The 15,582-nt window shown below is 43.9% G+C and overlaps 1 protein-coding gene across 3 annotated transcripts in view; it reads left to right on the forward strand.

Moving 5' to 3' along the window:
• The window catches only part of SPEN (spen family transcriptional repressor), a 66,464-nt gene that overhangs the window by 18,344 nt on the left and 32,538 nt on the right, over positions 1–15,582 (forward strand). For all 3 annotated transcript variants that reach the window (XM_086625466.1, XM_086625467.1, XM_086625468.1), the window contains exons 2-3: positions 754–1,074; positions 4,192–4,668. In XM_086625466.1, the coding sequence (XP_086481592.1) occupies positions 754–1,074; positions 4,192–4,668 (798 nt within the window). The remainder of the gene's footprint in view (positions 1–753; positions 1,075–4,191; positions 4,669–15,582) is intronic.

Genomic DNA, 15,582 nt, shown 5'->3' on the forward strand with positions numbered 1-15,582 from the left:
TTGTTTTTATTTTCTATTTACGCAGACATTTACTCATCCCTAAGTGCCTGTGTTGCAATTACTGAACGTACATTAAGTAGGGTGGCATCACGCTCCCATCAGCTTTCCTCAGCGTGCCAGTTGTGCGGCTGGGTCCGTGTTTGGGGGGGGGATGTAAAACTGGACCCCAGAAGCCCCCCCAGCCCGGGGGTGCCTGTGTTGGTCACGCTTCAGGAGTGTCCTGCGAGGTTGTTGTAAACAAAGGGGTTTGAGATCAGGAGCGAGGATGAGAATGAAGATTCTCGTTCTAGTGCTGAATGGATTAAATATAGATGGGAGTAGTGGAATTGCTGTGTCAAGGTCATTTTTTTCTTAGGAAAATTGTCGGGATGTCTTTATTTCTACTTGTTGTGATACAGTTTTGTTTTAATTGTGTCTTGCTCATGAGATTCAAAATGAGAAGGGCTGCTCTGGTTGCGAATACCTTTTCGATTTCTTCAGCTGCTGTTGCTCTGTTATTATAAAAAGGGCGATCACCTGGTAGGCTATCCGAAAGAGAGGAGTTTGGAAAATACCAATGGGAAGTTCAAATGTTTTCCTTCTTTTTGAAGACTCGTCTTCTAACCTCTGCCGTGCTTTGAGATTGATTTTTCCTGCTGTACGGGAAGCGTGAACGGTTGGAAACTGATGTTGGTTTTGCAGGAGGCAATGTTATTAGACAGAGTCTTTTTCTACTGACACTAATATACTTGCTCTGCTTTGCTTTTCTTCCAGATATGGACGTGTCGAAAGCGTCAAAATACTCCCTAAGAGGGGGTCGGAAGGCGGAGTGGCAGCGTTTGTGGATTTTGTGGACATCAAAAGTGCGCAGAAGGCACACAACTCTGTCAACAAAATGGGAGATAGAGACCTACGGACGGATTATAATGAACCAGGAACCATTCCCAGTGCTGCTCGGGGCTTGGATGATACAGTTTCCATAGCATCTCGTAGTAGAGAGGTTTCTGGGTTCAGAGGAGGTGGGGGGGGGCCCACTTATGGCCCCCCGCCATCACTTCATGCACGGGAAGGACGTTATGAGCGGAGACTTGATGGGTAAGTTCCAAGGTTTCTCTAGGCAGGTATTTTGTATTTGATATGGTGAGAAACACAAACTCGTATCTAGGGCCCCCAGATGGATTTAAAATTTTGGGAATTATCTTTGTTTCCTATTTTGGGTTGGAAACGGAAGTGATTTCTATCCCAGTGGCTTGTGGATCCATAGAGGATGTTTTCTGCAGCTGGTTGGATATCTACACTTGAAATAAGGTGGTTTTAAGATGGAAGATTTCCTTTGGCCAGCATCGATATTGGAGTTACTCTTTTCTAGAAGTAACGATTCCATTTCTTGGATAATATTAAGGCCTTGCTCGGATGTATCCCTGCTGCCAGATGGAGCTATCTTACTCTACAACATGTGATGAAGTTCTCTATGGAGTATCTTCGGAATACTAGAACCTAAAATTCTGTGAAAGCTTGATGCCTAGTTCTCAGTTCTCACTAATCGCAGTTGGTATGTTAATTGGATTGTCACCACAAAATTTCTAGTAGGCTTTAATGATGCAGCCCCTTGGATTCTACAGACAACACTTAGCCATGGAAATAACGCTTGGATGGAGAAGACCGAAGGCAGCTTGTGATGTTTCCATTTTGGATCTACATCATTTCCAAGTTATTGGGATTATTCTTTCTGATGGTATTGGCAAAAAGAGATGATGGACATTACTAAATTTTGGAAATTATAGTGATTTTTAATGCTGGGATAAGAACTACTGCCTTGAATTTATTGGATGGTATACAGTCAAGACGCCAGTAGCCATGGGGAGTGGATTACTATCTAGTCTCGTAAAAAGCTCTTTGCTACTCCACATTAAACATACTTTAGATTTAAGGACGTGGCGCTAATACCAGTTTGCGGATACGCCAGTGAGCAGTGACTGGGCTGGATGGTTACAAAGGCGGCTAGAGGATGCCTGCTGGCCAGCAGCGAGGAGTGCCCTCGTGCATTGGGTCATCTTCTACCAGCTGCTTGATTCAGACGTAGGGCTGGAAATTAAAATAATGGATCTATTTAAGTGCCTACTGTCTCAAGAAAGAAGTCTGGGGGTTTCAGAGTTATGGTTTCAGTCTGGGACTACTTCCTTCCAGTGGAATTTTTTTTTTTTGGTCTTGTCACTAAGATTTTTTTAATTTTTTTTTTTCTTGTTGGTTCATCTAAAATATCATTTGACACCCTTGCCCATTAAGAAGGTGGATTACCCCTGTAAGAGGGGCCAAAATTGGGGAAGTTATGTTCACAAATCTCTCCCTAGATTTAATTGGGAATATAGGTCGTGTTTCCACACTTGGAAAAGGTTGGTATGTCCTGCCCTGTGTATATTAGCCCCTCTCCTAACCCAAGTCAAACCCTCTCTTTCCACTAACTCCAGTAGTATTTAGTACTAATAGATAAATCAAAAAAGCACTGTAGCCATTAGATTTTCGGCTCTGCTAGCTCCTCTGTCTGTCTTCTGTGTCCTTTTCGTGGATAAGGACGTTGTTCTTTTATGTCAGCTGTATAGCAGTAACCCTCTAGAAAATACTGCTTTTTTCTCTTACCTCCTTAAATCAGCTTTCACTGATTAACACTTTGTAGGATGCTAAGTGCAATCATTTATAAAATTGTTGATCTTGGTCCTTCAGAAGGGGGGAAAAGAGAGACATGTTTGTGTGCCAGATCCTGAAATAGCTTTTAAAATGCCATTGTTGCGAGCGAGAGATAATGAAAATAGAAAGGCAACAATGAATTTTGACCTGATCTGTAAGCTAATGATGTTCTTTTGCACCGGTTAGGTAGTTCCTTACGTGCAGTTGAGAGAAAAAACGCAGGCAAAACAGGACCTAGCTCTGTAGAAACCTTGAAAACGAGTTAGAATTTAACAACAGAGGATGAATATATTTAGAGGTTTAAAGATCTAATGATTCATTGGAGAAGGAATGGAAGGAACTTCCTGAGATGCTAATGGAAAAAGATTCAAATCCATTTTCAGTTTATAAAAGATATCTGAAATATTTCTGCCATTTTAAATAGAAGACAGACCCGTGATGCAGGAGAGGAGGAGGAAGCATGAGGCAGAATTGGGTTATTAGGATTCAGAGGGTTGAAGTGACTAATAATTGATTCTGAAGGAAGAATCCAAGAGAGAAGGCTGAAAAAAAGAGGTTGAAATGTCCTTCATAAGATGGATAATTAAATTTTTAAATTAACTTTGGCTACCCTGACATATTTAGAATTTTGCAAGTATTTTTTAAACGTTCAGTGTAATAATTTTTGATCTTTCATTTTGTGGTCGTAACTTAGACATACCATCCTGGTACTTGTCTAAATTAAACTACTAAACCATTCGTAATGTTCTTTTAACTTATATCTGTCAGTTTTACTATCTCTTTATTTGAGAGATCACCCTAACTTTCTCAATTGACGTACGAAACGTTTGAAATACTGAAACAAAACGGACCGTAGCTACTTAGCTGGAGTGTAGCAATCTGATAAAAGCAAAATTCCCTCTAAGAGGACGAAATATTTTAGAACAGCAACAAGAAACCCCCTAATTTTCTGGGCCTTCTCTGTGGGTTGCGCTACCCCTTTTGAAAGCAGCTTCTTACCCCTGGGTCATGCTTTGCACGGAGGCTTTCATGGCTACAGCCCAATGCGCGATGCCATTTTTGCAGAAGGATAATTAGAAGAGCTCCAGTAATTGCCAAATTCCAGAAAAACTTTTGAAGCTCTTGAGCAAAAATGGAGGGGAAAAAAAAATATTTAATTATCATGTCCACAAACATGAAGTTTTTCTTGTTTACTGAATTTAAAAGAAAAAGAAAAAAAAGTGAACGTGACTTAAATGAGGATTCTGCACTGGAAAGCAGGATTTTTCTCCTGCACAGGCAAGATGCTGGTCATGAAAGCCCAATATCGTGATGAAAACGCAGTGATTGCTCAGCTTTATCGTATACGAATATAACTTCGGAGTCGAGTAAAACGTTTTTGTCAGTGTTTGCTTGATAGGTTATCGCTGTTTAGTGGAGAAGCAGTTGCAAAAATAAGTTCAGTGCTGACGTGAATGTTTGCATGATTTGCTTTTAGTTGTGCTCGCCCCTTTCTGATGCAATATTTTTCCCCCTTCCTAAATGCAGGGCTTCAGATAACAGGGAGCGTGCTTATGAACATAGTGCCTATGGACACCATGAGCGGGGGACGGGAGGATTTGATCGGACGAGACATTACGATCAGGATTACTATAGAGATCCTCGAGAGCGGACTTTACAACACGGGCTCTATTATACTTCTCGGAGTCGAAGTCCAAACCGTTTTGATGCTCACGACCCCCGTTACGAACCTAGGGCCCGGGAGCAGTTTACATTGCCCAGTGTGGTACACAGGGATATCTACAGGGATGATATTACACGGGAGGTACGAGGCAGAAGGCCGGAGAGGAATTACCAGCACAGCAGGAGTCGGTCGCCGCATTCTTCCCAGTCCAGGACACAGTCCCCGCAGAGGCTGGCCAGCCAGGCGTCCAGACCCACTCGCTCTCCCAGCGGCAGCGGATCCAGGAGCAGATCTTCCAGCAGCGACTCCATCAGCAGCAGCAGCAGTACCAGCAGCGACAGGTAAGGCCGCTCGGCGGGTCGTTGCCTGACCCGAAGCGCCCGTCCCGTGGGCTTCGCGGGTCATTCTCCGAGGCGCGGCCAGGAGGTTCCAGCCTGGGCTGCATGAACAGAAGGTGTTTCGTGACAAACTGTTATTCATTGGTGTAGAAGTAAAGCGGCGTGAAGTGTTAAAAACACCAAGTGGGCACGAAAGGGATCCGAGGGAATCGCTGTCTCTGTCGTGAATTGTTTTCCATGGCGGATCTGCGCAGCATCCGTAGGGCACTGTCTAGGTGAGGCGGGGGTGTGCGGACACCTTGCTGCACCCCTGGCTGCTGCCTGCGTGGTTGGAGAACGGGGTAAATATTCTCTTTGCTCCAATGAGGGAATAAGCAAATTTTAAGGTTAAGTTCTTTTTACAGGGCACGTTTTAAAATACTTGGGGAAATGATGAGTATTATTGTCCGGTTTCCTCTCATTCCCTGTCACCACTGATAAGGGAAAGGTTGATATGTTGCCTTTCCAGTTTTGCCCTGTTGCCTCACAGCTAAAATTGTAGACTTGGAAGAATTAAAAATGAAATTAAAATCCAAGTACACATTTCCTAGTGGTACGCCGCTTGTCCCTGGTGCTGTAGTAGCCGTGGTAGTTCAGTGTTTGTGTGGCTTTGTAAATTACATATGGCGGGGGAAAATACCAGTGCTAATCACTGGATTTCTTGTAATAATTTGAAAACTGGTGTTGAAATGTCTCAGATGTTGAGCTTTTTAAGAGTAAGTTCACCCTAAGAGTAGAAACCAAGAAGCTCCCGTTGTACCTGTAAATGTTTTACGCTCTGTTTGGCGAAGAGCTCTGCTCTTCAGAGAGGTTTCCAGAGCTGGAAACGTTTCCTTTGCATACCAGTTCTTTCCAAAACTGAAAGCATTCAGTAAGTAAATAAATGTATCAGTGTAGTAAATAGTGTTCGATTATCACTATGAATGGAATTTTACCACTGGTAACTCTAATCAAGGTCATTATTCTCATAAAATCTGACCTGCTGGAACATCGGACCTTCTGGATGAGTTGGATGAGCTGACGCTGGGGAGAGCGTACAGAGGTGGAGATGAGGAAATTAGTTTCTCTTCTTCTGATTTCTTCACCCCCTTGATGTGCAAAGGTTTATTTACATCTTTTAATTACTGTTTTCTCCTCCTGGGTTTCGAAATCCAGGTCCTGTCCTGGCTGGAGAGAGAGGCACCTCTAGAATACTTGAGACTTGAAGGCTTGTTTGTTTATCTCTAACACCTCTCATTCAATGAGCTCTTAAAATTTAGATAAAGATAACCCTTTGTCAAAGATTTTCACGTTTATTACAGCTTAAAAAAATTGTTCAGCCTTCCAGGTCTCCAAAAAAACCCCAAACACCTAGAGAAGATGAATTGAAAGGAGGCCTTGTTATATTTAATGCTTAAAAAAAAAATCCCAAGCAGGAAAAATCCCCTCTCTTCTGGTGCTCCTTTGCTCACTGCAGAATGGATAGAAGGGAGTCCAAGAAACTCGTAGTATTTCTAAAATGTCATTGTTGGGATGTCGAGACGGGATGAAATACTGCTCTGAATTCGAGAGGGCTAAGTACAATCCCACTGGAACAAAGTTTTAACATTTCTTCAGAAGATAAGCAGTGTCTGCTGTGCTTTAGCATTCCATTTTTCTGGCAATTCTCTAGTTGTAGTAATGGAAAGCTAGATGATAACTCTGGGAGGAAAGAGAAAAAAACATCTTTTTTTTCCTATGAATGCAGTAAATGGCATCTGATGGATAGTATATATTTAATTTTGAGGGATCAGCCAGGAGTTTTACATGTTTCTAAGCAATGAGTTAGCTATTAATAAACATCTAACCATATCTTTACTTTGTAAAGCAAAACCCCACCTGGCCTTGAAGTCTTTTAAAGCACAAGTTGACTTTTCTGTTTAATTTTTAACACATTTTGAATTTAGCAATGTAAATGTGTAAACCCCTTGTGCCCCATGGTGAACAAAAGCTGCCTCACCCCCTTTTTACTGCGGAGTGAGGGGCTCCCACTCGCTGCCCAGAACCCAGACCAGGCAGAAATTTATCTGCATCTCTGTACTCTGGGTAGTAAATTCTGACTGTCTCATCCCTGGATTAATTTACCAAATTCTGTATCTATTTTTCATTTCTAGAGTGGGATTTGCCTGGAAAAACTAAGGGTGGTTTGTTATTATCTGAAAAAGAATTAACTTTTTGCAGTTTCCCTAGTATTTCTCAGATCTTTGAGCAAACTGGAGATCCTCTTGTGGCTTTATTCTAAGTGGAAATGGCCAATTTTGTGACGCTGTGAAATTACGAAGGTCTTTATGATGCTGAATTCTTCCAAAATTGTATGTCTTGAAGAGCTTTGTCACTCATGTCTCGTCGTGTCTGTCTCCACTGGCAGAGTGGAAGGGGCAAAATAAGTTGTGTTTACTTAGGAGAGGTGGGTCGTGTACTCAGGCGCCTGTGGATGTTTGGGGACAAACGCTGGAGCCTGGGAACATTTGTGGGTGTTCAAGCACTTGTGGGAATTGTTTGTGCGTGGCAGGTGCTGTGAAAAACGAGCGGAAAGAAGTGTTGGGCTTCGTTCCTTGTGGTTTTCAAAGAGCTGTGTGAAGTAAATACGACTTTCACGCAAGGGAGATGGTTTTCCTGGGCAATAACGTGAGGAAAGATGCTCTGCAGATTGTTTTGAAAGAAAAGAAAAAAAGCTTTTATTTCATAAAGGTCCAGAGTTTGTTGTGTTGGATCTCAGCTTCACTTCAAATGTCTATTTGGAGGTTCTTACAGGCGGTTTGCAGTGGGAGCAGCAAAGGAGTGACGTAGAAGCCCAGTCCGAAAAGAACACGGTAAAAATATGCCGTATTCCCCGATGAAGGGCTTCATTTGTTGTGTTTTGTGGCTTCTCAGAAGTTGTCCGCTGGGCTGAGGTGGGGGAGCTGGTGGAGGTGAATGCTTTCTGCGGGAGCCGCTTTCTCGGATGGCATCGCCTGGGTAGATTTGCAGAAGAGTTTGCGTTTGGAAGTTAATTCTTAATTAACTCCACTCACGTTATGGAAAAACAGTTGTTGGGGGCAGTTTGTTTTTTTTTCAGTTGCCTTGAAAGAGTAAAAAAACCTTGAAAATGATATATGAATTTTCCACCACCAGAAGTCTTGATTTCTCCATTTTGTTGATTGGAACGTGCGTGACAAATGATACATTGGTGAACATATTTTGTGTACTGCGTCATAGAAGAAGGTGAATATGTGTGGAAGCTATGTGATCCCATAGGAAGCAAACCAGATTCTGTTTGTGCCCTGCCCAACCTCCTGAAAAAAAATTCCCTCTTTTTTTTTTTTTTTTTGTAGAAAATGATCTTTTCTAGGCTACTTGTCGAGATGTTCCAACGCGCTAAAAAAAAAGTTCTGTGCTTTTTTCATCAGTTTTGTAACGTCGGATGGTTTGACACGTTTCTCACTGTTCCATGTGTTAGTGATTATTTTTAAAGCTTTGCGGCAGCGATGTGCTGAACCACATGGCACTGAGCAGTGGGACGTTTCGCTCTTAAAAGCTGGCCGCGTGGCGAAGTACCTCGTTGAGACGAGATTTAGACTTCTTTACAAAATCCTGGCAGGAGTGTTTCATTTCCTAGAGGTGATGTCCAGAATGTGAGAGCGCAAACACCGCGTGTGTACGCATGCGTTGAGTTTACAGATCAGTGACCTGAGATTTCCTTTTGCCTTCTTTCTTAATTTATTTTTTTAAGAGTGCTTATTCGGTTGTCTGATGTCAAGGATGCTGGAGGATTTACTAGTTAGATGAATAATTTCCTATAGCTTGGAATGTAAAATAGATCCTGCTCTGGAATTAAAAGAGCAACTTCGGCTTAGATGCAAAGTGACTTTGTTTTCACCAGGATTTAGGAGTGTGGTCATTCCTATAGCAGGGAATCGAAGCCTTGGTAAGAAGTTGCATACAGAAGTCTGAAAATTGATTTTTTTTTTGATAATTGTGATAGCTATACTTCCAAGTTCTAAAGAGAAGTGGGCAAGGTTTTCATAAAATAATTAAGAGATTGTTTTTTAATTTTAGATTTCTCTGTGATGAAATTCTTTCTGGAGCACTGAGTTACAGTTGGAAAGGAGTACGTATGTGTTATTTTATGTGTCTTAATATTGAAATAAACTGATGAAAAATACTGCCAAGAGAATTTTAATCATGGGAAAACCAGGCTCCCTGAAACCTCCCGTAGAGGCTCCAGTGCGTTTTGTTTTGTTGGGGATTTTCTGAGCCTTTTTAAACAACTGAAGTGAAAGTAGAAAAAAGTGAATTTAGTTTCATTACATAATGCAAACCTTTCCCTACCATTGTCTTCATCTCCTCTTTCCCACTTAGTTTGTCTGCCAGCAAGTGATGAATCACTGACTTAGAATGGGATTTAGGGTTTTGGTGTGGGTGAGAGATGCCTCTGCTGGGGGCAGCTGAAAAATTAGCAAGAATGAGGTCAAATGTAGCTGTTCTGTCTTTATTTAAGAATCTGTGAGATGGCCTTTGCTGATGTTAAATAATTCCACGTACATTTTTGCACTACAAAGATCACCTAAATATTTTTAATCTTTTCTGGTAGGACGACAGGGTTGAGCATGCCTCTTTTGTGGGGAAAAAGAATTAGGCTAAGATTTAAAAAAAAAATAAAAATTGCACAGAGTAGGAAGCTTCCTTTTCAATTACCACAAAGGCAAATCCCTTAAGAGTCAGGTGAAACACCTAATCTTTACCTTTTGTTCACATGAAGCCGTGTGCTGCTTTGATGTTCCCTCTGTACAGGGAAATGTGAATTAGGGAAAGGAAAATTTAAAAAATCCAACTCAGATGCTGTCAGGTTTTTGTTACCGACTTGTCGAGCGTTCTCACTCTGTTCTTCCGTGTGTTTCTGCTCATGTCAGCCTGCACGGCTTCTCATCTAAATATAACCTACACCATCCTCTTAACTGTGGGTTTGTTTTTTTTTTTCTTTACCCTTGGGAGTATATCAAGTTTCTTGAAATTGAGCACAGGCAGAAAATTTTCAGATGGCTTTGAAGAGAGGAGGGAGATATTTTTGTGCTGAGGAGATTAAAATACAGAAAGCAAACCTTTGTACCCTCCCTTCCCTTTGTGCCTTTCCTCCGGGAAACGAGTGCCTGGACACGCACAGAAATGGATCCTCCTGCGGAGAAAAAAAAAATAAATCAATCTATCGCCCGGCAGCTGAGATCTCCTCGCAGCTGGCGAGCAAATGGTGTCTCCGTCCCCGTGGGACGGAAACGGGCGACAGCCCATCAGTCGCGACAGCCCATCAGTCGCGACAGCCCATTCAGCCACCCCAGCCCGGGGGGAGGCGACGCTGCTGACGGAGCGGCCGGGGGAGCGCGCCGACTCGCATTACCTCATCGGCACGCCGGAGAGTAAGCTGTTAGAAATGTGCGCGGCGGAAGGGCCTGTTACCTCCCTCTGAAACCCGCCGCTGTCGCTCGCCTCAGAGCCGCTGGTGGCGGCGGGAGCGCGGCCATGGCGGCGGGGGGGAGGGGGACGGGACACACGGAGCGGCCCGGGGGTCCCTGGGGTGTTGTGCGGCGAAAGGCGAAGTGCGTTCCGCGCTGCCATGGCGGGGGGGGGGGGGGCGGTGAGGGCGCAACCCCGCGCCGGCGGCCGCCTCGCTTGTTTGTGCCTCAGAACCGGTCTGAACCGGCGGGAGCCGGCCGGGCCCGCCGCCGCGCCGCCCCCGGGGCGGAGCCGCCTCAGCCGCCCGGAAAAATACCTGCGCTTTCTCCAAAAACCCCTGTTCTGTTGTTGTTGTTTTGAAATAAAAAACCCCAACCCCTGACGCCGGCTCGTTTCGCTCTTGCGCGAAGGTTTCTCTCTCACACGGCGCAGGAAGGCGCCGCGGTTACGCGGGGAAATGGCGGCGTCTGTGTCAAAAACGAGCTCCGAGGGGGTTAAGCGGGCGCTCCGTCCCAACCTGTGAGTTTCAGGTCACTTTTTTATCTTGGAAACCTTCCTTCGGTGCCTCGACGGCTCTGCCCGCTCTAGAAATTAGCACTGGTTTCCCTGCCGGAGGAATGAGCCCCAAAAATCCCCAAAAAGGGGTGACTTTGGAGCTGTCCCCACATCGTAGCGCCACCGCTGCCGTCACATGAAGCAGGTAGGACACAGTGGTGAAATAAACCAGAAATTTAACATTGCTAACCCCTCTGGAAGACCCCATCCCCCATCTTTTATATGAATATACAAAAAAATCCTTCAAATTGCAATCGTCAAGTTAAGTGGCTTTTTTATTTTATACATAGTTTTCTTTGCGTGAGCTGCACAAAAAGGAATGGACGTTTTTCTGCAATTAATACCCCCTCCCCACCCCCACAGTAGTCCCAATAATAGTTGGTAATTGCTGGCGCTAAATGACAAAGCAATTAAGCCTCTTGCTAAATTTGCAGAAGTAGGTGTTTATCTAAATCTGGTCTGTCAGTCTTTGTTTCTGTAGCAGGGCCCAGAAGCTCAACTGCTGCTGCTGCGCTTTCAAAGTGCGTTTGATTTCTTTGCCTTTCCAGGCAGGGAAAGATTTCTGTCTTTTTCCAAATTAATTTTGGGAAGGGAGTCTTGAAAACGCATCGTGTTGGGGACGGATGCAAACGGAGAGGGGTCATACAAAAATACCTCTGATTTATTACGATGATGACTATTTTTGTCGTCTCAAATGACTTCATTGTTTTGCAGCCTGTTCAAGAAACGCTGTTTTTTTTTTTAATGTTGTAAAGGCTTCTTGCAATTAGATCGGAGTCTTTATTAGCGAATACGAAGATTTCTGGCAGCTAAATTCAGACCCTTTTGTGTACTTTCTTTATCCTCATCTGAGGAGAAAGACCTGCTGTCTTGCGAAAAATAACATTTCTAAGTCACCTGTGGATAGCTGCGGGAGCGGGAGCTGATATCTGGTGTGAGGTTTAGCAATTTCAGGTCTTCCTAACCTCCTTTTTTAGGAACGATGGGAAAAACCCGAGCCGTATGGAAGACATTGCTCCCGTCAGCATCGGGGAAGATGTTGTCCTCCTGAGTTTTGCGTTGGGCTGTTTGTTAAGCCCATGGGAGCTGCTAAAAATTGATTTTCTTCCCCACAGCCCGAGGAAGGTCTGGTGCTGTCGGTGGATCGGGTTTGACTTTGGGTTTGTGCGCGTGTGTATTAACAAAATGGTCACTTCTAATTGCATTTTTTAAGGCTTTGATTTCCTTCCAAGTATTTTGCTTAATCATCTTGAGTAGGCTGAGGGAAGGAAAGAATTAGCTGAGGTCAGGGAAGTTGAAGCTGCCCGTGTTACTTCTCAGAAACCGAGCTTAGTCTGAGGGATCTTGGAAGGCAGGAAGAAATCCGCCTCCTGTTCTTTTCCTGCTGTGCGCCGAAAGAGCGAGGGGAAATCAAACCCCGCAAAAGCCAAAACAAAACAGGGAAATGGAGAGGTGCGTTGGGCTGTGTTGGGTGTCTCCCTCTCCGTCAATGGTCCGGATTCTCCTTTCTTCGAGAGAAACACAGCTCGGATGTGAATCATCACTAAAATAGATTAGAGGGATTGTAGTCTAGAAGTGCCTGCTTGTCTCCGCTGATGATGAAGGGAGTCTAGACAGCTCAGATGGAGACACATACATTGCAGGCACCGAAAGGTGGGGGAGAGGATTCCCATCATCAAGACCTTTGGAATAATGGACAGTTAAATAATTTCTAATGAATATTCACGTGGAGGGATGAATAGCAAAAGAGGCAGGCGCTTTTGAACGCTTCCTGAAAAAATACTGGTCGTTACGATGATCAAAGGGAAAATCCGGCCACCGCCTGTGTTCGGTCATACATGTTTCCATTCAAGCACAGACAGAACGTCTCTTCACGTCGTGAAGGTCGGACTTGTAAGTACAGCCATTTGGGTTTTTTTCCCCAAAGAAGAATATCATCCCTCAATCTTTACCCGTTGGGTTAACCGTGTGACTGATGCACTTAGGTTTGCCCTTAATATCCGAGCGTCAAGCGTGGTCCGTCTGCGACGTCGCAAGTGCCGAAACCACTAATGATGGCATCAAGGTTTTAAGCGTGAAAGCTTCTTAGCGGGCGATTAGATATCCCTCTCCAGATCATTTCGGTCAGCTGGTAATGCCACTCGGAGAGGAGGATGCAGCGCGTTTGTGAGTGGAAAATCACAGGCTCGTAGAGAAGCAAGGGCTTTGAAGTTGTATAAAGAAGAAACAATTTATGTGGGCCAAGACGTAGTCATAATTTTTTAAAATCTTTAAGGGAAGCAAAAGCTGAGTTTCCACAAGGAGGAAGTGGGAGATGTGTGCTGTGCAGGTGCCGTGTTAATAAAAACCATGAAAACCTTTGATTGTTATTTAAGTGCCGATCACAAGAACAAAAATAGCACTTCTAGTGCACGTGGCATTAAGAAACAAGACTTTGTGCAAGATTATGAGATTCTCACAAGAATCCTGTAACGAAGGTAGGGGACCCGCTCTTTCATTTCCCGACACTTGCTGGGTTTCAGAACCAAACACATCGTCTCCTTCCAGCCCCGAGTCCTCTCTCCTGTTTGGAGAAGTGAAATGTGGAGCCTTTCAAATAGTTCTCTTTGCAAAATGTTGAGAGTTCGTTGTGCAGATGCTTTATTTAGCTCAAGGCGATGATTTTGGCTAGAAGACACTGTGAAATCTCGGATGGCTGCAAAAGTACCTGTTGGAGAATCCTTTTTACGAGAGGGAAGTGGTTTTTGGGGCCGTCTCCTCGTTTCTTCCACCGTTGCCTTATATTCTCCATGAATGCCCAGGAATCTTCATCGTTTTTATACCTAGGCAAAACCACGAAAACCCCGTGAAACCCTTTAGAAATCAGGAGAGTAGTTAAGACACATCTCCAGCAGATCTTGGCAATAAGAGCATTCATGTGTTTTATTATCATTCGTCCATTTGAGAGCAGAAAGCTTTTCTAGCGCGATAACGCGTGAAAGGAAACACTGTTCTCCTCCTGAAAGCGAATTCCCGAGAACAAACAGCTCCGAGTCCCCACGGACAACTGGTGCCGGGCTGGGCTGATTGTGGGAGATGCAAAGTGCCCTACTTATTCCGGCTGCTACAGGTTTGACCTCCTTGTATCATCTGACACCTCGTTCGGTAAGAGGTTGCTGCAAGATCTCGAACCCTCAAATTATGTCAGATTTACACGGTTGCTTTGAAGTTAGTCCCTCCCTTCGATGTTTGTTTACTGCCTGGTATGTCCAGTTGTCTGGATTGTGAAGGATGAATAGTCACAGAAAGGAAGCTGTCGGGTTAGTACGAATTTTTTATCCCTCTTTGCTTTCTAAACACGCGTGGAGTTGTTTTTGTCCCAGTTTTGGAGTCTGGGAATACACAGAAGACGTTGTGCATTGGTCGGGGCTTTGCTGGGTAAATGCTGGCTTGGAAGCTTTTTTGTTTGTTTATTTGGTTGGTTTGAGGTGGAGGAAAGTGAGGAACTGCTTGTTGTGTTTCTCTGACAAATAGACGCTGTCTAACAGTGATTTCAGAAGTAGTTGATGTTGGGTTTTCTTTTTAGTGTGCAGTTTCCCTGTAACTTTTAGAAATAACGTGTGCAAAAAAAGGAAGGTGCTTAATTAATACTGGATGTGCGGCTCGCGGACCGTGCCTCGCTGTGCTGCGAGGGTTTGGAGGTTTTAAAGTCTGCTCTCCCGGCAGGGAAGCACGCAGGTGGGGCTTTGTGTGTGGGAATTCCTCCAAGGACTTCTCTTCTGTCCCGTAATCTCCAGCATACCGACTCAGTTGCCTCGTGCCGCTCCTCCTTTCCCAGCCCTGGGAACTGGGAACTGTGCTGCTGCTGCGGCGTCATACAGAGGCCGGGGATGTAAAGGCAGTTGATCCAGGGAGTTGTGAGAACGTAAGGCCTTTTTCTTTTACATTTTTCCCACAAATATCAAAGTCCTCACCCTTGATTTACCATCCCTGGTTGGTGTGATGGGACTGTTCCAGGATTTTGGGAAGTCCACACGCTTGTGACCGCGTGGGGGTTTCATCACTAAACTAATAATGCTGAATTAAATTGCAATCGGGTGCTTTTCGGGTAGTTACTTTTAAGAGACAAACACGAGGACCACTCTGTCATATGATACTGCTTTTGTTTTGTTTTCTTTTTTAATTTTTAAGGCTTGAATGACTCTATATAGTTGCTTGACAAATGTAAAAATGTGTTTTCCCCACCAACGTGATGTATGTTCACTAGGCTGTAGCGCTTTACCTGCTTCATACAAAGCTTGTTTTTTTTTTTTTTTTTTTTAATTTTCGTGACTGAAGCATTTTCTACCCATGTGAAATTTCACAGAAAGTTCTGCTTTTAGTTGTATTTTTATTTGCATGTGGGCAGAAAATGAAGTAATTCCCAAATATAGTCCTAGCCAAGAGATCCATCTGTTCTCTGCATTTTTAAATGGCAAATTAATCCTTCGCATACAACTCATCAAATGTCTCCTCTTTTATAATGTATGCCGCCTGAGATCACAGAAATGACGTGGTTTTTTTTTCCCAGGCCTTCCATTTTAAGTAGTCCTTTACGTGAGAATAACAGCTACTGTTCCAGTTTGACATAGTCCTCGTGGGCATCTTCCAGTTGCCATAGCTGGCCTAAAAAAGGGTATTAAAGAAAAGCCTCCAAAATTATTCTTCCCTTCCTCTCTTTGGTGTTTCTTTGGAAGGCTGTGGAGGGTGTAAGGCAGTAGAACTTCTGTTTGAAAAATAATAAATGTACTTATTTCTGGTGGAGAACGAGGGTCGCTTTGTCCGTTTTCTTCCAGATTTCTCTCTTTGGACAATGGTGACCATTTTTAGAAGTACTAAACTTCCACAGCGTTATCT

This window comes from Tauraco erythrolophus, chromosome 23 (genome assembly GCF_009769465.1).
Source record: "Tauraco erythrolophus isolate bTauEry1 chromosome 23, bTauEry1.pri, whole genome shotgun sequence".
NCBI lineage: Eukaryota > Metazoa > Chordata > Aves > Musophagiformes > Musophagidae > Tauraco > Tauraco erythrolophus.